A 23911-nucleotide genomic window follows, 5' to 3' on the forward strand; every position below is an offset into this window, starting at 1 on the left:
ACAAATGTGTAACACAGTCTATAAATTTAACTATTCATTCTCAACCTATTTAATACTATAAAATACAAGCAATTCATCCAGTATACTTAGGTAAAATTGTCAGCACCAGAATTGTCTTATTTTAGTAACGAGCAAGATAATTATATGAGATTAACATTCCTTCATCAATATATACAGGGTATCCCCCCAAAATGTCTATACACTTTGAGTGACTATAAATTCAATATTTTATTAACATATAATTAATAAAATACATGTTCAAAATTTTAAAAACATCTGTAGAAATGATTTTTTTTTTTTTTTTTTGTCAATGCCTGTTTTCAAACTGATGATCATTCTGATCCAGCCACTGCTGATAACGTGGAGCAATGGAATAGAAAACATCAAGAATCATTTCTTTCAGTATTTGTGCACCTTCAATTCATCTACTGTTGCCAGTTTTGTACCATAAACTTTATCTTTTATGTATCCCCATAAAAAGTCTAGTAGCACTTTAGGATACATTTTCTCTGTTCAAAGTTTAGTCTGGCTTTACCCATTATTTCAAATCAGTTAAACCTGAAAAGGAGTAAAAATTAAGTGAGTTATCAGCTGTTAAAATATATACTATTTTTGGGACACCCTATATTTATTATATTCTGGACACTAAGGAAGTTTCAAATAGTGAACAAGAAAAGTTTCTGACCTCAGTCTAATGGGGGAGTCTCACCCTTAAACAGGTAACTCCAATATAATGTTATAAAGATATGTATATGTATAAAATTTCTGAGACGGCAAAGGAAGAAATAACTAACTTATGTAAGGTAGTTTCAAACAAACATTATAAGAAAAAATTCCAAGTAAAATTTTTTCTCCCTCAATCAAAACTTGTCCAATAAATATCAAGATAAATTTGAGTTCTATTACTAGGGTAGCCACATATACCAGGTTTGTACACCCTATTTAACATCCGTTGCATGTGAAATAATTACTAGCATTCCCTTTCATTCTTATTATTATCCTGGTTTGGATAATAAATTATAAGTACACCTTATTTATCACCCACTAAAAACAATCTTTTCCACTAAAAACAATCTCAATAATTTATTCATTTCATCTGAAGTGGTTTTTTTCTATCACTTAACACAGTGTTTCCCAACCTTCTCTCATGATGAGAATCACCTGGTGGAGTTGTTAAAACACAGATTCCTGAATCCCAACTAAGAAATGCTAAACTAGAATTTTTGAGAACATATAGGTAAAATTGCATACCTAACTTAGTGCTCTGTATATAAAATCTGTCTTAGAGCACTAGTTAAGTATACAATTTTACCTATATGTTCCCAAAAATTCTAGTTTAGCACTTCTTAGTTGGGATTCAGGAATCTGTGTTTTAACAACTCCACCAGGTGATTCTCATCATGAGAGAAGGTTGGGAAACACTGACTTAACATATTTAGGGGTTAAAGAATCTAATTTTTAAAGTAAATTTGTGTGTGTGTTTTTAAATATATTTTTATTGATTTCAGAGAGGAAGAAAGAGGGAGAGAGAGATAGAAACATCCATAATGAGAGAGAATCATGGATGGGCTGCCTCCTGCAAGTCCCCCACTGGGGATCGAGCCCACAGCCCCGGCATGTGCCCTTCACTGGAATCAAACCTGGGACCTTTCAGTTTACAGGCCAACACTCTATCCACTGAGCCAAACCATTCAGGGCTAAAGTATCTAATTCTAACTAGTCTGTCTTTGAGATGGATCAACTCAAAATATTCTTCAGTTTTACTCTCTCTGGTTTCCTCTCTCCCCCTCATATTTGCTGTGAAAGGAGACTATCTTCCTCAGCCTCTAAATTAAAAAAAAAAAAAAGTGGTAGAGGCATCTAGGAAAGGTAGGAAACAATAGATAAAATCTAGTTAATTTTTCATGATGAATACTTTTTTTGAGAATATATCTCAAAGAAAAATAAATAATTCAATTTAAGCCTATAAAATAGTAAACTAATGAATTCTTTATCTAGCCAACACAACAGATATTTATTTTTAAATGAATGTTATCTTTAAAAAATAAAAATAAAAATGAAATGAATATTCTCCTCAAATAATCATTTTGAGAGGTTCTATAATATCCAACTACTTGAAACATTTTTGGACTATCTGCTTGGATACTTCATGACTCACAAACATTTATCTCACTAATTTATGGACAAGCATATTTTCCCTTTATTTATTTCACAAAAGTTATTAATTGTGTGAATACAGTTCCATGGCATAGAGCTCCCTTCCCTGTTCTGCATCTCCCTGCCAAATCCCTAAGACAGTATTCTGATGTGCCATCTGCTCCATGATTATGCACCAGCCACTGTCCTGCAGCTTTGAGGGTGGGGACTGATTATTAAAAGACAAGATATTTTGGATTGTTTAATTTTTATCAGATATGGATGTAAATTATTCTTGGCTTTTCCAAAAAACAAATTCACCTTCAAAGGAAGAATTGGAGATACTTAAAAGAACTGAAGGCAATATCAAAAAGGAGCTCCAAAGATACTAAGTTAATGTTGCATCATTTGCACAAGTACACTCACTGTCTACTTTCCTTTGGAACTAGCCAACAGTCTTTCAAATATATACCAGTAAGCTCTTTTATATTTATTATAAGAACTATTCTTATTACCCTACATCCTGGAACTCCTTAACTAACTGAAATCTTCCAAACAAAAACTAACAAACAAACAAACAAAATTAAGAACTAGAACCAAATAGACAACTCTTCATCAACATCTTACACATTTTCTTACTTTAAAAAACTCTAATCCTCTCTAAGTCTGCCAATCAATCATGTAATTTTTCCTAAGTTTTTCATTAACAGTTTTTTCCAAACCTCTTTTAGCTTTAGAAGATTTATTATTAAAAACTAGAGGCTTGGTGCACGGGTGGGGTCCCTTGGCCTGGCTGGTGATTGGGCCAATTGGGGCCGTTTTCCCAGTCCCAATTGAGGCCAATTGGAGCCAGCATGGGGGAAGGACCAAGGGAGGTTGGCTGGCTGGAGGGAGGGACCGTGGGAAGGTTGGCTGTGTGAGCACACTGACCACCAGGGGCAGCTCTTGCATTGAGCATTTGGTTAACCAGTCGTAATGGTTGCTTAGGCTTATATATATATATATATATATATATATATATATATATATATATATATATATATAGATGGTAATCTTTCTTACTGTAAAAAGGGCTTAAGTTGAAGTTTCGATAGAACCTTTTTTTTTATATAGGAAATTATAAAAATCTCTAATTAGGAGAATAAATGTCTATGTATTTTTCTAGTTATCCATACCTATTCTCCTTTTACTAGCAAACCATATTCCCAGATGTCATGGCAATATTTGTACAGCTGTAATGATACCAAAATCAATTTACCATTAGACCTAGTTCCATAACCATAGTAAGATTTTAAAAACCAAACAAAATGAAATAGGGTTCAGCAGCTGAATTTAATTAACTTTAAATGGATAAATCATCCAATCATAGATAAATGGGTCTCAAAAGATAGGAAGAGAAAAACAATAACAGATAAGAGAGACTGTTAGATGTTTAAAGTCTTAGAAGTATAAGCAAACACACACACACACACACACACACACACACACACACTAAGTATAAGCTAATTATAACTCATCTAAGTGCTACACTTTAAATTCTCATGGCCATATAGCAGTTATATTTAACCATTCTTACTATGAAGACTTCTAGCAACCAAGTACCTTTAAACACAGATTCCTAAGAATTCCCAAGATGAGTTAAATTTTATGGGAAAATTGCCAGTATCTGTTATTACCAGTGCTTATATTGAGCACCACCCCGTTACTAATATATTACGTCACTATGAGTCACCTTAAAACAAGATTTTCCTCCTTGTTTAAAAACAAGACAATCCTATACCAAGCAACAAGTGATAAGGTACAAGTTTAGACAACTTTGCTTTCAGTAGAAAATACATGACAGCACTTGAACAAAAGCATATTACTGCTCTTAGGATTTTACTGTCTATCACTGTTATTCTTACTTTTAAATTTTCAATCCTCAGGAAACTTTCAGAGGTATATCCCTGCCCACTGTAATCTGAAAAATAAATACTTCCTCTAAGAAAAGGAAGTCACTATGTCTTCCTCTATGGGTAATTCCTTACGCTATATTTATGTCATACTCTTCATATGTATGATTCATTATATTTAAGCACCACAATCTGACTGGAGCAACTAAAGTATCAAAATATTTTGAGCTACAAATGCATGTTATTTACAGAGTAAGTGTACAAAGATTATCATATTACTGTATTTTTCATAGTACTTTTTGTCAGTGGTATAAGATCTTGTTAGACATATGTGTCAACACTGTAAAACAGATCACCTGTAATTATTTCTGGCTTAGGTTGGCTTTAGTTGAAAATAGTTAACATCCTTGATGAATGACTCCCAGATAAATTTTATCATTAGGGTTTCCTGACATTTTGCATTACATTTAATATCACCTTGTCCTTTGAAAACCTTTATGTCATACATTTGAAAGAAAGCAAAACAATGTTTGCATTTAAAAACAATCAAAATACTCTTTGTGTAAATAAAATACTTTACAATTCAAACAATAAAAATTTTAACTAGTGTATTCTTTTGGGGCGGGGGGTGTTCATGTTCGTTTTGGCCTATAATTGTGAGGCAGTTATGTTATAGTTTTTATCTTGAAATACAATTGATAATATAACCTAACCCTTAAAATAGTGAAATTATTCCCTTGGCCACATTCATCTGTTATAAATTTTGGCTGCTGTGGCAGGAAAAAATCCCCTAAATTAGGGGTGTCGAACTCAATCAGAGAAGGGGCCAAAATCTAAAATCCAGCCTAAATCGTGGGCCGAATGGTTTACTGAACAGTCATAAACTGACAATGTCATAAACTGACAGCGGAGTACAGTGATGACAGTGCGGTGCGGGCCACATTGCAAGGCCTGGCGGGCTGGATTTGGCCCGCGGGCCTTGTGTTTGACACATGTGCCCTAAATCATTGTTCTATGTTGCACTCAGGAGCCAAGATGAACCCTGGACAACCTCAATTTCTTCATCCTCAAACATCATATGCTGTCCTTACAGTAACAACAATTACCATTTCTTGAAGGCCAGGTTCTATGCTAAGCATCTCATAAATAGTAACTCTGGAGTTGCAGCTCATGTGCATTTAACTTGCATTAATTTGATAACATTTGCTCCAAAGACAGTAAGTAAATGTGTATGAAAATTTAAGTTGTTATAGTGAACATGATTTTACATAACACTACATACAAGTGCATGCAACAAAGTGAGCATGAGATGGGAGAAAGCATGTCCCTTCAGACCAAGCATGTCAAACTCTCAGCAGCCGCATGCAGCCCACAATGAATATTTTTGTGACCCGGCCAATATAACAGTAAGAAACGTTTTAATAAGAATTTTGTTACTTAATTTTTACAATATCCTGTTATACCTAAGTAGAGGCCCGACGCATGGAATTCGTGCATGGCAGGGGGAGGGGAGTCCCCTCAGCCCGTGCTGTGCCCTCGGGGGATGTCCAACTGTGGGTTTGCGGGGGGTAACAGGCTGGTTCTCTCTCCTCACCTCCCCATAGCCTTCTTCTCAGGAAGTGTCTACCCCCAAGTGGTCCCTGTGCATCATAGTGACTGGTCATTCCGCCAGTCATTCTGAGGTTTGGTCAATTTGCATATTAGGATTTTATTATATAGGATTATTAATAACTAACTACAACGTTCACTAATGACTGATTACTATAATCGTGTTGTATTCATTTCCCTTACGCACTTTACCTGCAGGAGCACCATTGCTCTCCACTAATATTAGCAGCAAGTATTTTCTCAGCTGATCGCCACGTCATTAGTCTTATACTGACTTGTTTGGGGTGCACAACAGGAAATATTTCGCTTTCAGAAAACAAGAAAAATAGATTTGCATTACGCTTATTAATTTGTGCAGTTATTCAGTGTCTGGTAAGTTAATGTTCAAGAAAAAAATATTAATTTTTATTGAAATATTTATTTTTTGTTAACTGTTACTCATTTATTTCTGCCCTTTGTATTCAGCATATCTCTATCAAAATAAGCCTATGAAAATTGAAGCTTTTGTTTTTGTTTTTTTTATATTTTATTGATTTTTCACAGAGAGAAAGAGAGAGGGATAGAGAGTTAGAAACATCGATGAGAGAGAATCATCGATCAGCTGCCTCTTGTACACCCCCTACTGGGGATGTGCCTGCAACCAAGGTACATGTCCTTGACCGGAATCGAAACCGGGACCTTTCAGTCCGCAGGCTGACGTTCTATCCACTGAGCCAAACCGGTTTCGGCTGAAGCTTTTGTTTTTTTGTGGCCCACATAAACTTAAACCTTGTTTATTTGGTCTGTGTTAGCCTTTGAGTTTGACATGCTTGCTTCAGTCTCAGTTACAGAGCTGAATGCCCACAACCATGCATATTGTTCTTTATGGGTCTCTGGCCAGAACTAGGTTACATGGTTACCTCTGGTAGGTGCAAGGAAGCCAGGGAAAGCAAGTATATGACTTTCCATCTTAATCACTGAGTGGCAATAGCAAAAACAATGTTTGAAATGACTGTTACCAACCTTTGTCTATCATAACAACTAATGAAAAACTAAATTATTTAAAACATCACTCATTTGTGCCCAGTGAGCATTAAATTTAGAGTCATATGCTCAAGTGCTAAAGTTCACTGAATCTTTACCTAAAAAAGAACTTTAATAGCTTTAACGGTCCTGTAGATAACCACAAACTACAGTTTTCACTATCTTCAAATGTACTTCATCTCACATTACTTCGTTACCATTCAAAGACGGTTATGCCCATTTCAATCCAGGGTATACAACTACTCATAAAGCAACATAGCTAAGCATGATACATATTTGATATAATTCAGTAAAGACTCATAATATCGTATATTCATTATATCACCTATAATGAATATGCTTTGAAAACCAATTGTCATAAATTTTTAAAATCAAGTATATAATATTGTGCAAGAATCAAAGAATTAAATCCACTTAACATTAGTAATTATTAGCAGATAATGAAGGAACACTCACTATGCTAGAGTGCTAGACACTATATTAATCATTCATTTAATTATTTCATAAAAGAAGCTAGCAATAATACTGTAAGATAAGGAAAGTGAAGCTTAGATAGGCGATTTCCCAAAATCTATACCTAATAAGTGGCAGATCTGGGATTTTAACTCCAGAACCTAGCTCCAGAACCTAAAGTCAATTTAACCACTATGCTATGATGTAGCCCATTTTCTTGACAACAAGTACTTAAGACATAAAGTCATTATTAAATTACCCAGAGAGAGAAACTGTCCTTTTGGGTCTTGATTTGGCAAGGGAGAAAAGTACATTAGGGTCATGTAGAAAATACTTTTTCTCTAGACTAATGTTAGGCTTAGGATTTTAAATAATGAAAAATTCATTATTTCAATATCACTGTCACATTGCTTGCTGATTTTAAAGAAATCGTGCTCTCAACTTCCAAAATGGTATTTTGGAAAGTCAGTAATAAATCAAGTGAAATAGGCAAAAAATAAAATGAGGGGGGGAAAAAACTTTCTAATTTAAGGGAAGGTTAAGAAATAACTATCTGAGGCCCTGGCTGGGTAGCTCAGTTGGCTAGAGCATTGCCCCAGTACACCAAGGTTGTAGGTTCAATCCCCGTCAGGAGCACATACAAGAATCAACCAATGAATGCATACATAAGTGGAACAACAAATCGAAGGTTCTCTGTCTCTCTCACTGTCTCTCTCTCTCTCTCTCTCTCTCTCTCTCTCTCTCTCTCTCTCTCTCATCAATGAAAATAAATCTGATAAGGCATTTTCTCAACTACTGACCCATACATTTTCAAAATACATTTTTGTGCATTCAACTTTTTCTGAAGACAAATGTCCATTTCAATATTTTTTTTCATCATTGAATTTAGGACCATATATGATCTAATTCTATATTAAAAGGTTTCATTTTGGAGTTCACACAACTATTAAAGTTTTTTTCTAAGAATCACTATTGTGGTTACTTTAGAATGAAGAAAGAATAAAACACAGAACCTCAATCATCCAGTTTTCTAAATCACGTGCTCAGATAAGGCAACTTATTTTAAAAAGACTAGATTGTACTAGCAGCTTAAACGATATAAAGTCTTGTGCAGAGTAGGGATTTAATAGATGTTTGCAAAATGAATGCAATCTAATTAAGTAGGGGTGGGGATAGGAGAGTGGGGGAGAATCTAAGAAAAAAGCAAGTACAAGCCCTGGACCTGTTAAAACACAGTCTTCCTCTAAAGTGTCTTGAATCATCTGAAAGAATTGATGGAAACAAAGACTAAGTTGGTGAGCAACATCTCTATTTCTAACTTTCAGCAGGCTGGCATTCTGAGCAAGCACATGCAACACAGAGGTCCAGATCATCCTTGTGTCTTTAAATTTTTCATTTTGCAACACAATTATAATCTTCTATAAGACAATTTCAAGAATATAAGACTTTTCATTATTAGTTTAATAAAATTCTCTAATTTTTAAAAGTCTTATAGATTAAAATCCTACAAAGTGGTGCTTAAGTGGAAATTTCCGAAGACTATTTTCTTTCTACTAAAAGCCCTGTGTTTAATTATCAAATGCCATATCCTGCAAACATGTTTTGTAGGCAAGTGGAGGAATTCCTGGATTTTTCAGCCACACCTTGCCTAACCAGACTTCCTTTATAGTCTGCAGTTCCTTTGAAGTTTAATTGAAAACTACAGAATCAACATTAAGATGCTCAGAGTTGAGAAAGTTGCAGCTTGCATAAAACAGATCTAGAAGATGAATTAAAATATTGTACTCATAGAAAGTTTGGTGTATTTTTTTTTCAGTCTCTTTAAAAAGAAATAGGTTGTCTCTATTTTATGACAGCATTCAATAGTAAAAACTGTAATCAAAATGCAACCAAAGTATGACCCAAAGGCCCCTTGTTACATGTGAGTTCATTCAGTATCTTTGGAAATGCATCTTTTCAAAGCTGCATTCAATTTCAATTTCCAAATGCTTGGTATAGCTGGATTACACAAATCATTCTTCTCATCTATTGCTTCTTTGTACAAAGATATATTTAAACCCATGAATACATTCAGTGTCCTCAGATTCTCTATCTTTAAAAAATATCTGTCGATTTCTATTTTGCCACATGGTTTATAGTCTTGATAATTAAAAATGTCAACATATTCAGTCTGATTTGACTTAAAAACTAAGGTGACCACTTGCAATGATCTAGCTTACCATAGCAAAACATCCAATAGATTAATATGCTGCTAAGCATGACCTAATAAATTGATAAGCTCTCAAGGAAAGGGGATTTTTAAAGATTACAGTTGCATTAATCATTCTGTATAGTGCTCCAGGGTCATTACAAAATTATACACAACAAACATACTTGGAATAGAGATTAACAACTAGAGCAGAAAGTCTCTAATTTTAAAAAATAAAGGTATTATTGAGTACAAAATTAAAAAAAAACAACCTGAAGCCCCTGAAATAAGCTATTTATTTGAATTATATTGTCATAAAGCAAGTATCTTCCCCACCAAATTTATATTATAATGAAAAATTGCTTAATAACCAAATAGCAACCCTAAATAACCATCATTATAAAAATGACTAATACCTCATAAGTGCATGTTTATTTAGTGCGAGGCATGGTACTAAGGCACTCTCTCATTTAATGCTCACTTCTATAAAAGTACTATTTATTACTTCTATTTCACAGATGGGCAAACTGAAGCCTGGAGTAATTGAGTTGTCTGAGTCTAGTGAATTGTAAAGGCAGTATTCAGATTCAGACGGAGAGTTCCCAATCCACCACTACGTTAGATTGCTTCACGTTGCTATAGGTATTTTTGAAGGCCTAAGAAGATAGAAATGAAACCACATGGACTATATTAGAATCATTGGCAAATACTATTTTTGTTCTAAACCACAATTGCTTTCTCAACCTCTAAAGAATAAATGATCTTCCTTAATAGATTAAGATAATATGTTATGAGAAGCTAACATGTAGTTTAATTCTTGTCTGAGACATGCTAAATATTGTAATTGTGAAGAAAAGACTCTCTCAAATTGCTGTTGTTTCTATAAAAGTGTCTGAAGCAACAAGTAGAGAATCACTACTCCAGTGAGGAAGTTGCACAGAGATGTCTTCCCTTAAACTTCTAGAAACATAATTTCATCCATTCTCCTATCTGTCTGAATCAGTAAAAATGAAATTGTTGGGCGTTTTTGGTTTTTGTTTTTTCCCTTTAGCAGAAAAGGAAGAGAGGTGGAAGAGGCGAGGGACAAGGTAATACCTACAAACACACACTTTCCAAAGATAGAAGCTTCAGTATCTGGCTAGCATACCTTAGACAACACTATCTTACAACAATCACACCATAGATAGAGTTGGCTTTTGATTGTAAATGAAAATGAAAGGGATTAATATTTAGAAGTAAGATCTTTTGCTTCTCCATCTTTCTCATCTGTTCCACATTCCTGACCCGTTATTCTCTATTGCACTCACATTTTAGGTTTTTGATTATACATACTTGGTTTATGGCTGCCTTCCTGCACTAGACCTGTAAATTCCAAGGCACAGATAATGCTTTATATAATCCACAGTGCTGGAGAGGCTCTCAACAGGCTACTGTTGAACTGAGTTTATCAAGCACCAAAACAAAAGCAGCAACATGACTCAAACTGCAGTAATTTCAAACTAAAGCAAGACAAACATGAAGCAACATGGTTAAAAAAAAGGAAGTAACTCAAACAGCACCTAGACATAGAGACTAATTCTAAGCTGGAAGGTAATTTAGTCCTTGGGTGTGGCAACCAAAGCTTAAATCCCAGCTCTGAAACTCCTCGCTGGGGGAGTCTAAATGCCTCTGTGAAAATCAATTTCTTAACCTGTAAAATGGGAACAATAATAGTACTCCTTCAAATAGTAGTGATGCCTGTTTAATGCCAAACCTAGCGTCTATATCATAGCAAATAAGCAAAACATTGTAGCTACTAGGACAGTTATAAATGCCCATAATCACAAATTTTAACAAATTCACTTTAAAGGAAAGCCAAGAAAACACATATACTGTATTTAAGGTAAAAGAAGTACTTAGATGATACAATTCAGGAAAAATAGTTTTATTTCCCCAGCCCCCTTTTCTGCATTTTGCATGGCATCAGCACTATTCTGTTTGCAGCTCCCAGCATACATCATGTCTAGCCCTGTGCCTTAAGCTCATGCTTCAGACTGCTCTATTTTCAAATCTTTAAGGCTCAACTCAGAAATCCTTGTTGACCTTCTTTCTCTTCCACAAGGCTTATATAATTTGTGATTACTACAGTGTATTCTAACTACTTATTTAATACTAATCTTTCTTCTTATATGCTAAGCTTTCTGAAACCAGAGTCTAACTGACTGCTTGATCATCAATCCTGGTATGAATTAAATAAATAAATATCTTCAGATTCAAGTATAGCACGGGAAACAAAAAGATACTAAATTATTATTATTATTTTTAAAAAATATATTTTATTGATTTTTTTTTACAGAGAGGAAGGGAGAGGGATAGAGAGCTAGAAACATCAATGAGAGAGAATCATCGACCAGCTGCCTCCTGCACAACCCCACCGGGGATGTGCCCGCAACCAACATACATGCCCCCGACCGGAATCGAACCCGGGACTCTTCAGTCCGCAGGCTGACGCTCTATCCACTGAGCCAAACCGGTTCTGGCATAAATTATTATTTTTTAATTGAATCACACAGCTCCATAAAATCTAGGCTGGAACATAGTACACTACTTATCAATTATTTCTAAGCATAGCCTCTCCCACTCGGTAAATGAAATATTTCCCATCTCTCAGGAAATCTAGGGAACCAGGAGACCTTTCAATACATTTCAGAGCCAAAATCACCTCAGCAGACATTCTCTGAACAAACAGGAAAATAAGGGGCATGTGAACAGCAGCTGTGTTGCTCAGCTGGGCAAGAAAATGCAGGGCAGTTGGTTAAATTATTTGAAAAGGACTCAGTGCTGAGAACCAGAGGAAGAGAATGGATGAGATTACTGCACAAAATAGCACTCATTAAAGATTCACAAGAATGCTTAGATCTCTCCCATGTGTACCTGGCTTCTGGCATATTTCGAATTAGGTAAAGAGTTTTGTCAATAATCATTTTGTTTGTTATGTCCTTTAAAAAAAAAATACTTTCCCTACCACAGCTAGGTTTTTTGAATGAATGATTGGATAAATAAATAAAGAAAGAAAGAAGAAACATGGACCTGTGAATGCCTACAATGGGCCAGGCACTGTATAGTCAATGACAGCCACATTTAATAGAAAAAACAAAACAAAACAAAAACCCACAGTTAAACTCTAAGCTGGTGGAAGCAGGAATAATATTTATGGTGCTATATAGTTAGGACGTATGGGCTCTGCACAGTGCCTTTTTTCAGACTGGGCATAACCTAGAATCTGCTCCCTTTCACTGAAAGCCAAACAGAAAGGAGGAGAGACCTGAAGATACCTTTTGAACACCAAAGGCCTCCTCTTCCTCTGTACTTCCCAGGCACTTGAGTCATGTTTTAAAATCTAAGCTAGTTTAGGTATCTTTTCTATCCATATTATTTAATGAATACTAAGTAATACCTGCTAAACTAACTAAACTCTGTGGAAATAGCAATGGAACTCAAATAGAACACATTCTGGCTTATACCGCAATTTAGTATTTCCCAGAGGTGGAATTGTACACCATTAGAAAAAGAAGTGACTATTTCATAAAATGAACTGGGACAAGTGGTTAACTATTTAGAACAAAATTAATTTAATATTTATCTCATACCATGTAGTAAAATTAATTTTGGGTGATTAAAGTTAAATATAAAAATTAACTATAAGACAACTTCAGAAAATACAGGTGAATATTTCTCTACCCTATTGATGGAAAATTGAATTAAGAAAACAATGTGAAAATCAAACACACAAAAAAGACTTTGGAATGATGGCATTAAATTTTTTTAAATATCTGTACCTCAAAATAAACATGACAGAAGCAAATAAAAATAGCAAATGAAAAACTGAGGCAAAATGTGCAACAAAACAGAAAAAGGTTAATATTCTTATAATATAAAGAATATTTATAGCCCTAGTTGGTTTGGTTCAGTGGATAGAGCCAAACTGAAAGGTCCCAGGTTCGGTTCCAGTCAAGGGCACTTGCCCAGGTTGTGGGCTCGATCCCCTGTGGAGGATTTGCAGGAGGCAGCTGATCCATGATTCTCTCTCATCATGTGTGTTTCTATTTCTCTCTCCCTCTTCCTTCTCTCTGAAATAAATAAAAATATATTTTTAAAAAGGAATATTTACAAGTCAATATGGCAAAAATAACTATCCATGGAGAAAACCGGGCTACTCACATCAACGACTTACAAAACAGGAAATATATAAAACATATATAATAAATATTTGGAAAATGTTTAACCTCTGATTTTAAAAATTAAATTAAAACAGCAATAAAGTACTAGTGGTAGCCCTGACTGGTTTGGCTCAATGGTGGACTGGTGGGTCCCGGGTTCGATTCCAATCGGGGGCATATACCTTGCTTGCAGGCACATCCCCAGTTGGGGGGTATGCAGGAGGCAGTTGATAGATGTTTCTCTCTCATCAGTGTTTCTAGCTCCCTGTCCCTCTCCCTTCTTCTCTGCGAAAAAAAAAAAAAAAAAAAAAAAAAAATATATATATATATATATATATATATATATATACACACACATACTTTTTTTAATTAAAAAAAATACTAGTGGTTAAAAGAAAGAATTCTAGGGTCAGATATTATACCTATCTATAATTTTAGGGACTTAATTTTATTTCTCTGATTCTCAATTTTCTTTGTAAATTAGAGATAATAATAATAATATCTACATCATAGGAGAGATATAAAAATTAATATAATGCATGTAAGGTACTCAGCACAGTGTCTGGTGCACAGTAAATGTTCAATAAGCAATGGCTTTTAAGAGAAAGAAAATGGGTGATGATGATGATGATGATGATACTCACGGCTGGTGAGGGTACAGTGAAGGAGACATTTTTATATATAGCTTGTCAACAAAAATTGATTCAACTTTTCTGGAGAACAATTTTAGCAATATGTATCAAAAGTCTTAAAGGGGCCCTGGCCAGGCAGCTCAGTTGGTTAGATCATCCTCCCAATATGCCAAGGTTGCGGGTCCAATCCTTGGTCAGGGCACATACAAGCATGAACTAATGAATGCCTAAATAGGTGGAATACAAATTGATGGTTCAAATTCTGTCTCTTTCTCCCTTTTTCTCTCTTTCTCATAAATTTTAGAAAGTCTTAAAGGTGGTCATATTTTTGGGCTTCTGGAAATAGAACAATGCTTAAAAGCAATGGAAGAACTCAAAATGGAAAAGATGGCTGAATATGGCTATATCCATCCATTGATCCATGTGTCCAATACTTTTGACCCTGCTGATACAAAAATATGCATCAATAAACCAAGTACCTGGCTTAAAGGTTAGTTGGGGCGATAAGCAGCACACAACCCAGTACAACAAAGAGGTAGGAGGCACAATGGGTAAGTAAGGGTGCTATGGTGTGCATAGAAGGAGCACCTACCATGGTCAGGGAGTGGAGTCAGGGAAGCTTCCCAGAAGAAGTGACATTTAAGCTGGGACCTGAAGGATGAGTAGGAATTAGTCATGTAAAGAGAAGAGGAAAAAGTGTTCCAGGTAAAGGAAAGAGCGTGTACAAAGCCTAGAGATAAAGGGGAGCGTGGCATGTCAGCTTGACGAAGCAGTGAGCAAGGCAGGGACTTGGGAAGAGAAAAGGCTAAAGAGATAAGTGAGGTTGGCTCATTAAAAGTTTTGCTTGCAAACTCTGAGGCATAGACTTTAGTCTAAGGGTAATATAAACAATTAAAAAGCAAATAATTTTAGTAAATACAATAAAAGACTAATACTCATAATATATCAAGAGAGTATATAGATTATGCCCGGCGTATGTGTAGCTCAGTGGTTGAGCATCGATCTATGCACCAAGAAGTCACCAATTTCACTCCAGGTCAGTGCACACTATGTTTTCAGCTCAATCCCCAGTGGGGGGCGTACAGGAGGCAGTCAATTGATGTGGATTTTTCTCTCTCATCAATTTTTTTCCTTCTCCCTCTCCCTTTCTTTCTCTTAAAAAAAGAAAAGAGGGTATATAGATTGAAAAGAATAAATTCATAAAATGGGAATACAGGATTGCAGTGAAGATTGCAGTCTGTAAATTCTAAGTTTAGTAAACCCTGAAAGTTTACTAAAAATCAACTGAACTATCGAATATATACTTTACAGTAGTTTTATTTTAATTTAGAATTTGTAGGTTATATTCAATAAAATAGAATATCTTCTAAAATTTTTTTAATAGAAATGGCTAATAAACATCTGAAAAACATTCAATCTATAATAAAATACATCAAACCAACTATGTTTATCCTCAAAAATTACTAATGATTAAAAATGAAATGAGAATATCCAGAGTTAATACCGCTAGGAAAAATGAACATTTTAATACTATGCTGGCTAGAATAAATGTTAATTGGAACAGCCTTTCTATAAGATATAAATATGTAATAGAAGTGTTTAAAATTGTTTATACTCTGTGACCCAGTAATTTTATTTCTTGAAATCTTAATAAATGCTCCAAAATGCACTGAACCAGAGTGGCTCAGTTGGTTGAGCATGGCCCAGTGCACTGAAAGGTTGTGGATTTGATTCTCAGTCAGGGCACATACCTGGGTTGCGGGTTTGAGTTCCAGTCTTGGAGCCTATGGAAAGCAACCAATTGATTTCTCTTCCCTTTCCCTCTCCCCCCTCCCTCTCACCCCCACAGCTAAGAATGTCCTCAGGTGAGGATTGAAAGAAAAAAGTTCTACAAACTCTCCAAAAATTCATCTGGAGTAAAAAAAGATCCCAAATAGCTGCAGCAATCTTGAGAAAGAAGAATAAAGTTGGAGGGATCACAATACCAGATATTAAACTATACTACAAAGCCACTGTTCTCAAAACTGCCTGGTACTGGCACAAGAACAGACATATAAACAGAACAGAGAACCCAGAGATCAACCCAAGCCATTATACTCAATTAATATTTGACAAAGGAGGCAAGAGCATACATTAGAGTCAAGACAGTCTCTTCAATAAATGGTGTTAGGAAAATCGGACAGATGCATGCAAAAAAATGAAACTAGACTACCAACTTTTACACCACACACAAAAATAAACTCAAAATGGATAAAGGATTTAAACGTTAAGATGGGAAACCATAAAAATCCTAGAAGAAGCCATAGGCAGCAAAATATCAGACATTAGTTGTAGCAGTATATCTATTGATACATTTCCTAGGGCAATGAAAACTAAGGAGAAGATAAACAAATGGGACTACATCAAAATTAAAAGCTTCTGCACAGCAAAAGAACCATCAACAAAACAACAAGAAAGCCCACTACATGGGAGAACATATTTGCCAATGTTATCCCCGATAAGGGTTTAATCTCCAAAATTTATAGGGAACTCATACAACTTAACAAAAGGAAGATAAGCCAATCAAAAAATGGGCAAAAGATCTAAATAGACACTTTTTGAAAGATGGCAAACAGAAGGCCAAGAGACACATGAAAACATGCTCAAAGTCACTAATCATCTGGGAGATGCAAATCACAACAACAATGAGATACCATCTCACACCTGTCAGAATGACTATCATCAACAAACCAACAAGTGCTGGTGAGGATGTGGAGAAAAAGGAACTCTCTTGCACTGCTGGTGGGAATGCAGACTGGTTCAGCCACTGTGGAAAACAGTATGGCGTTTCCTCAAAAAACTAAAAAATGGAACTTCCATTTGACCCAGTAATCCCACTTCTAGGAATAGATCAGAAGAAAACAGAAACACCAACCAGAAAGAATATATGCACCCCTATGTTCACAGCGGCACAATCTACAATAGCTAAGATTTGGAAAGAGCCTAAGTGCCCATCAGCAGATGAGTGGATTAGAAAACTGTGGTACATCTACACAATGCAATACTATGCTACTGTAAAGAAGAAGAAGAAGAAGAAGAAGAAGGAGGAGGAGGAGGAGGAGGAGGAGGAGGAGGAGGAGGAGGAGGAGGAGGAGGAGGAGGAGGAGGAGGAGGAGGAGGAGAAGAAGAAGAAGAAGAAGAAGAAGAAGAAGAAGAAGAAGAAGAAGAAGAAGAAGAAGAAGAAGGAATTCTTACCATATGCAACAGCATGGATGGAACTGGAGAGCATTATGCTAAGTGAAATAAGCTAGTCAGAGAAGAGAAAGATAAATATCACTTGATCTCACTCATTTGTGGAATATAATGAACAACATAAACTGATGAACAAAAGTAGAACCAGAGTCACAGAAGCATCGAACAGACTGTCCAACCTATGAGGGAAATCAGGAGGTAAGGGGATAAGAGATCTACCAAAGGTCTTGTATGCATGCATATTAGCATAAACAATGAACACAGGTGGGGGGAGGGGTGCATGTGTTGAGGGGAGGTGTGGCCAATGGGGGGGGGGGAAGGAGACATATGTAATACTATATGTAATACTTAAAAAATAATTTAAATTTTAAAAAAGAAAAAAGTTCTAAACTGCAGTTGAATATTTATGCCCAATGATATTCATGTAATTGAATTTATAACAGTAAAACAAAAAAGTTGGAAACACCAAGATGCTCATCAACAATGGAATGGTTAGAATGAGTTATAACTCAATGTAGCCATTTAGGTGATATGGCAATACATCAGCATTTCAAATATGTAAAATATATATACACAGCTTTATGGCACATATCTTTTATTCTCGTTATTGTGCTTTTCTGTATTTTTCAAATTTCTATAATGGTCATGTATTATTTTTACAGTTTGAATTTCTAAGGTTTTTAAAAATTAAAAAGCATCACTTTTAAGTATTTTTGATTCATATAAATCAACTAGAGGCCCAGTGTATAGCATTTTTCCACTGGGGATGGGGGTTCCTGAGCCCAGCCTGCACCCTCTCACAGTCCGGGACCCTTAGGGGATGTCTGCCTGCTGGCTTAGGCCCACTCCCCTGACAGTTGGACATCGCCCAAGGGGCCCTTAGTGCTGCTGCAGAGGGGGGAGAGGCTCCTGCCACTCCAGGGGTGAGCCTGGCTTCTGGCTGAGTGGCACTCCCCCTGTGGGAGCACACTGACCACTGGGGGGCAGCTCCTGCATTGAGCGTCTGACCCTGGTGGTCAGTATGCATCACAGTGACCAGTTGTTCTGCTATTTGGTCAATTTGCATATTAGCCTTTTATTATATAGGAGGATTTCATGTTTGCTATGATTTTATTTTCTCTGCTTAGGAAGAGAGGGGTGGGTCATATTTGAATATATATAATTCAAGAATATCTTACTTATCCATCATTATCAGGAAATAAGATATATATGTAAACAAATTTCCCAATTAATTAAAATGTATATTTTAAACATCAAATTTTTTATGAAACTTGGATGAACATCTATCTAAAAATATACTTTACTCAATCCTGACTGCTTAAATCAAGACAAAACAAGATTAAGCCTTCTTATGATATTCAGGATCATCAATATGATCATATAATATTAGCTCTGAGGGAGTACTGAATCTTAGGTGGGTATTTGTCCTTACATTAAGTAGTCCGTAAGTGCTATGTTTTTCCTTAGGACAGCTATCTGCAGGTTTTCTTCCTCCTCCCTTGCTGTAAAACCATCACAGTTATCATTTCCCAGAGCTATAAGGAGCCTGTCTTTAGCAGCAGTGCCAAACTTTTCATTCCTATATTATAATCTTCTGAGAGTTAAGGAAATTAAATGCCTAAGGCTTTAAATAAGGGTATTACCTAAACATGATCTGCACGGAGTTGGATAATTCTGTTCTAGGTATTCAAGATTACAATATAAATGAACTCCAAAGAGAGTGTGAGTTCTTGATTGTATCTCAAGTATTGGTTTCTTTACTATACTGGCAGTCAAATTCTCGGGATCAGAAACTAATGCTGTTTCTCTTATCACTCCATGGAAAGAGAGGTAACCAAGAGCCAAGAAACTTACGTCTAGTTCAGGTTCTTACACCAACCAGTTTTATAACCCTCAGCGAGTCTTTTTACCTCGGTAACCTGTCTTGCATAACTTACAAAGCTACTCTAGGAAGTTTTAAATCATGATCACAAAAACATTCTGAGAAGTATAAAGCACTACAGAAGACTAAAGGTTTTTGTAGCAGTTCGCTGTCCTGTATGACCTTAGATCAATATGGGTATCCATTCTGAAAATTCATAGCAGAAAGAACAGAGGGAAAAAGATAATTCTTAAATTTCCAATTAATTAGGACACACTTATTATCTAGGAATAACAATATATTCCTAGAGCTGGCATCTATGACTCCTCCTTCCCTATACCAAATCAATCCCCAAGTCCTTTGTGTCTTTCCACAATCCCTAAAATCTGCCCCTTTCTTTCCATTATCACTCACATTCCCAATTCAAGCCTTTATTATTTCACACCTGAGCTACTATAACATCCTCTGGATCCACTCATGGCCTTTCCCTCTGTCAAATCCTTCTAGCCCACAGCTTCCAGATTAATTTTCTTAAAATACCAGGGATCCCATCTGTTCAAAAACCTCTGAGGACGTTGCATTATCTTCTCTATCAAGTTCACACTCCTAAGCCCAGCAGTCCCTGTGCAGCTGCCTCTTCACCTTTATTGCCTATTATTCTTTCCAAATTCTTCCTCAAATTGGCCTAAGTCCTTCAGATATGCCTTGTACTTTTCTGCCTCTAAGTCTTGGTGTATATAGCTTTCCTCCACCTAGAATATTCTCTACTTTCTAGCTTCCAGCTCAACTTATAGAAATTCAGCCGATCCTTCAAGGGCTAGTTCAAGAGCCACATATTTTGTATACCTCCCTTTGAATACCACAAAGGAAAAAGATGCAGATTCTATTTAGACACATCTGGGTTTAAACTACAGCTTCAGCAATTGAGTGTCACTGAGAATATTCCTTATTTGCTCTTTGCCTCAGTTTCTTCCATCTGTAAGATGGGGATAATAGCAATTTCCCTGGGGCATATTGTGAGGAGTAAATGAGTCACTCAATCCATGTCAAGCCCTTAGCATGATGTCTGGCATAGAGAAAGGCCCAAGAGATTTAGAGATTGATATTACTTTTGCCATTAGTGAATTTATCTTAATCTGAATTCAGACAATACTTATCATTACAAACTGACTATTCATGTATATACAGTATCATTTCCCTCACTCTCCTTCTCTATCCTCTCCCCTTATATTTTTTTCTTCATCCTATCCTGATTACATGATCCTGATAGAGTATACCTCTTATACATATTAATATCTATAATAATCATTCACACCCAGTAGATTTGTTTAATCCCTAATGAAAGAATACTGAAAAACTGACACTACTAAAATTTTTAAATTCCTGTACTAAAAATACATAATAAAATGCTTACTATGATTAATTAAAAAATATAAATTTCCAGCCCTACAAAATTAAGTTTCTCCTTTCATGACCCTCCAGATTCTTTTTGCTCATTTTTAAAAAATCAACAACTCACCCTAACCAGTTTGGCTCAGTGGATAGAGCATTGGCCTACGGACTGAAGGGTCCCAGGTTCGATTCCAGTCAAGGGCATATCCCTTGGTTGCGGGTACATTCCAGGTAGGGGGTGTGCAGGAGGCAGCTGATTGATGTTTCTAACTCTCTATCCCTCTCCCTTCCTCTCTGTAAAAAATCAATAAAATGTGTTTTAAAAATAAAAATAAATAAAAAATCAACAACTCAACCTATTCATAAAGCAAAAGATACAACAGCAAATATATGCAATTCAGACAGCATACTGAAACACAGGCTGGACTACAAGGATCAGGAGCCAACTCAGCTGAACACAGCTTTGGATGAACTGAACTGGGAAGACAATTTAAAGGGAAAGGTAATTGGCTCATCAATCATTTATCAATGTTTAGTTACACACACACACACACACACACACACACACACACACACCCCAGTCCCAGGATTCCTTTACACCCTAGGCCACATATAAACAACTGAAATAACCAGGCTAGTATAGTAAGTAGATGTAGAAACATCAGTCATTTAGCTCAGCAAGTGAGCTAACCACATGACTAATTTAATTACTTATGTCAAAAGTGACTATTAACATACCTAAAGACTCTAAAATAACCCAAGTTTGGCTAATTAAGTCATATCAAGTGGCATGAATTTAATCATAGATGTATACTAATCATTCACCTCAAGAAAAATAGTATGATAACTTGATGTTCATATATTATGACAGCATACATGTTTTCAACAATGACCAAGAAAAATTATGTCACTATAATACTGAGTTCTAGTTTATTTGCATGATTCTACTAATCTTCCATTGCTTTTTAAACAAAATCAATCCTGGCAACCACTATCCTCAAAGAGTTCACTAGTGGAATAAATTAAGATGGTCTGACAGTATGTTAATGACTTTCCAAAAACTGGCATAAAGTACCATATATAATAATAAAGTATTGTCTATTAAATTTCTATCCCCATGACACTTGTCTTCAGAGGACCTTAAACTGTTTTCTACCTTTGAAGGGCAATTATTTTCAAATCACAGAACCTTTGAAAAAGCCTTAGAAGTCTCCCCATTTTAGGAATACTTTCTATTACCTTCTAGGCAAAAGGCCTCCAGACTTTGCTTGAATACTTTCAGCAACGGGCACTCACTATTTTGCAAGGCAGTCCATTCCATTGTTACAAAATTCTTGTTTACAATCATTAGAAATCTGCCTCCCTGAACTTCTACCCAAGGATCCTAGTTCTGGTCTCTGGAATAACACAAGGTAAATTAACCTATGAAATATAATCACTTCCAGAATTAGGATATATCTGTCAATTTGATAACACAAAAGGCAAAAGAAAGCTTAAGGGGAAAAGAAAGAAACCACCACTGTATACAAAATTTTGCAATTCAGGAAACTGTTAAAATTACAAGCCAGTTAACATATAAACAGAAGAGTAAGCTGATTTTTTTTTTTTTTACAGTGGAAGGTGACACAGTGTTTATTGAATATCTTTTTGCAACTTTAAACTACTAAATCCACTAGCACAGTTTAAAAATTACAATTCTGTAGGAAGTTCAAGACGGTTTCCCCAATTGCCCATAGCTTTATTCAGTCTGCTTCCCTCTAAAACATCTGGATTACTTTTCAATGAATGATCCCATTTCTCCCGCCTGGTGCAATCTTATTTTGAAGAAAGAAAAAAAAAAAAGAGTATTTTCAAAAACAAAGCCTAAAAGAATAGTGTGTACAAGAGTGGGAGCGGGATGAGGAAAGAAGGCGAAGAAGGGCCCAGCAGGAAAAGGCTGGTTACTGGGTATGTTCCTGCTGGAAGCCTGCCTCCCTGGCAGAGGCATCTGAACTAACCAGCCATACAAACGTGACCCAAGAATAAGAACGATCATGAGCAGTAAGTGTAAGGCATAGATGTCTGTAAGATGTAAATGAATTGGCATTGGTCATCATGCAGCGCCAGATGCTTTTGGGGTTCTCCACAGAGGAAAAGATAAGTTCAAGAAGCAGAGACCACAGCCACACTCTGGGGGGAGGGAGGGAAAAGGAGGGAAAAGACCGAGGAGTAACTACCGTTCAGCAGTCCAGTGAAGCCCGAACAGTACAGAACACAGGAAAGACAGCAAGCGACTCGGGGAAGGCAGAGAGCGAGCCTGAGGAAGGGCCCATGGCATGGGTGCGGGTAAGCGGGCGTGGATGGATGTAAAAGGGGCAACGCCGGAGTCCCATGGTCCTCTCCCTGCAGCAAAGCAACAGAGGGAAAAGGAAGGAGGAGGGTGAAGAGCCAGAATGACTCATTCCCGAAAGGAAGTGCTCAAGCCATAGGAGAGCATGCCACCGGGGGGTTCGGGCGAGGGCTGTGAGAGCTCGGTGCCCAGAGAGAGGGGGCCAGAAACCAACGTTCCGTCGCTCCCGCGGCTCGCCTGGGAGATGGGGGTTGTGGGGGGTTCGCGGCAGCCGGGTGCCAAGGCCTGGGAAGCGGCGCGGCGCGTGCGCAGTGGCGCTCGGCGGGACCCGTTGAGGCAAAGCGGAGCCGCAGTGACAGAAGCGAGCCGGGCAGCCGCGGCGGAGACTCACCGAGGCGCAGGGGCTGGAGGTGGTGCTGGGGGTCGGCGATCGCTGGACCGTGACCAAAGCCATCTAGGCGCTGCTGGGCTGTTCCGGGCAGGGCATTCTCGTCCTGAGTGTGAGGGGCGGGAGGGTGACGGAGCCGGAGCGGGGAAAGGAGTGCGGGGTCGGGGAGGGGGGGGGGGGAGAGGAGGGAACGGGGAGGAAGAGGAGGAGGCCGCGGGGACGGCCGCAGGCTCCGCACCCACCGCCCGGCCTCTCGCAGACCAACGCACCGAGCGGGCGGCGGGCGGGCGGGCGGACTGACGGGCGGTTCGGCAGCTGCGGGGCACAATGAGCGCTCCCAGTGCGCAGGCGCCACCTGTCAGCAACCGCCTCTCCCCTCGGCGCGCGCCGCCGCCGCGCTAACCCCTGAGTTGCCGGAAGCCGCCGGGAAAGTGCGCCGCCGCCGCTGCCGCCGCCCCTCCCGGGTCCCGCCCTCGCGCCAGGCTCTCGCGTCGCCAGTCCGCGGCGGCGGGTGACGGAGTCGGGTGGGGGGTGGCCGGGCCCGGGGCTGGAGGGGCGCTGGAGCCCCAGCTCCCCACA

The 23911-nt window shown here is 37.5% G+C and overlaps 1 protein-coding gene across 3 annotated transcripts in view; it reads right to left on the minus strand.

Annotated features, from left to right (window-relative positions):
• Nucleotides 1–23637, minus strand: part of SSH2 (slingshot protein phosphatase 2) — a 209607-nt gene extending 185970 nt beyond the window's left edge. For 2 of the 3 annotated variants that reach the window (XM_084862830.1, XM_084862829.1), the window contains exon 1: nucleotides 23336–23637. In XM_084862830.1, coding sequence (XP_084718956.1) covers nucleotides 23336–23398 — 63 coding nt within the window. In that variant the 5' untranslated portion in view covers nucleotides 23399–23637. The remainder of the gene's footprint in view (nucleotides 1–23335) is intronic. The other variant, XM_084862833.1, reaches the window with a different exon arrangement.
• Between the last annotated feature and the right edge of the window lie 274 nt (nucleotides 23638–23911).

Source organism: Pipistrellus hanaki (genome assembly GCF_964339955.1).
Source record: "Pipistrellus hanaki genome assembly, chromosome: 16".
In the NCBI taxonomy this organism is placed as follows: Eukaryota; Metazoa; Chordata; class Mammalia; order Chiroptera; family Vespertilionidae; genus Pipistrellus; species Pipistrellus hanaki.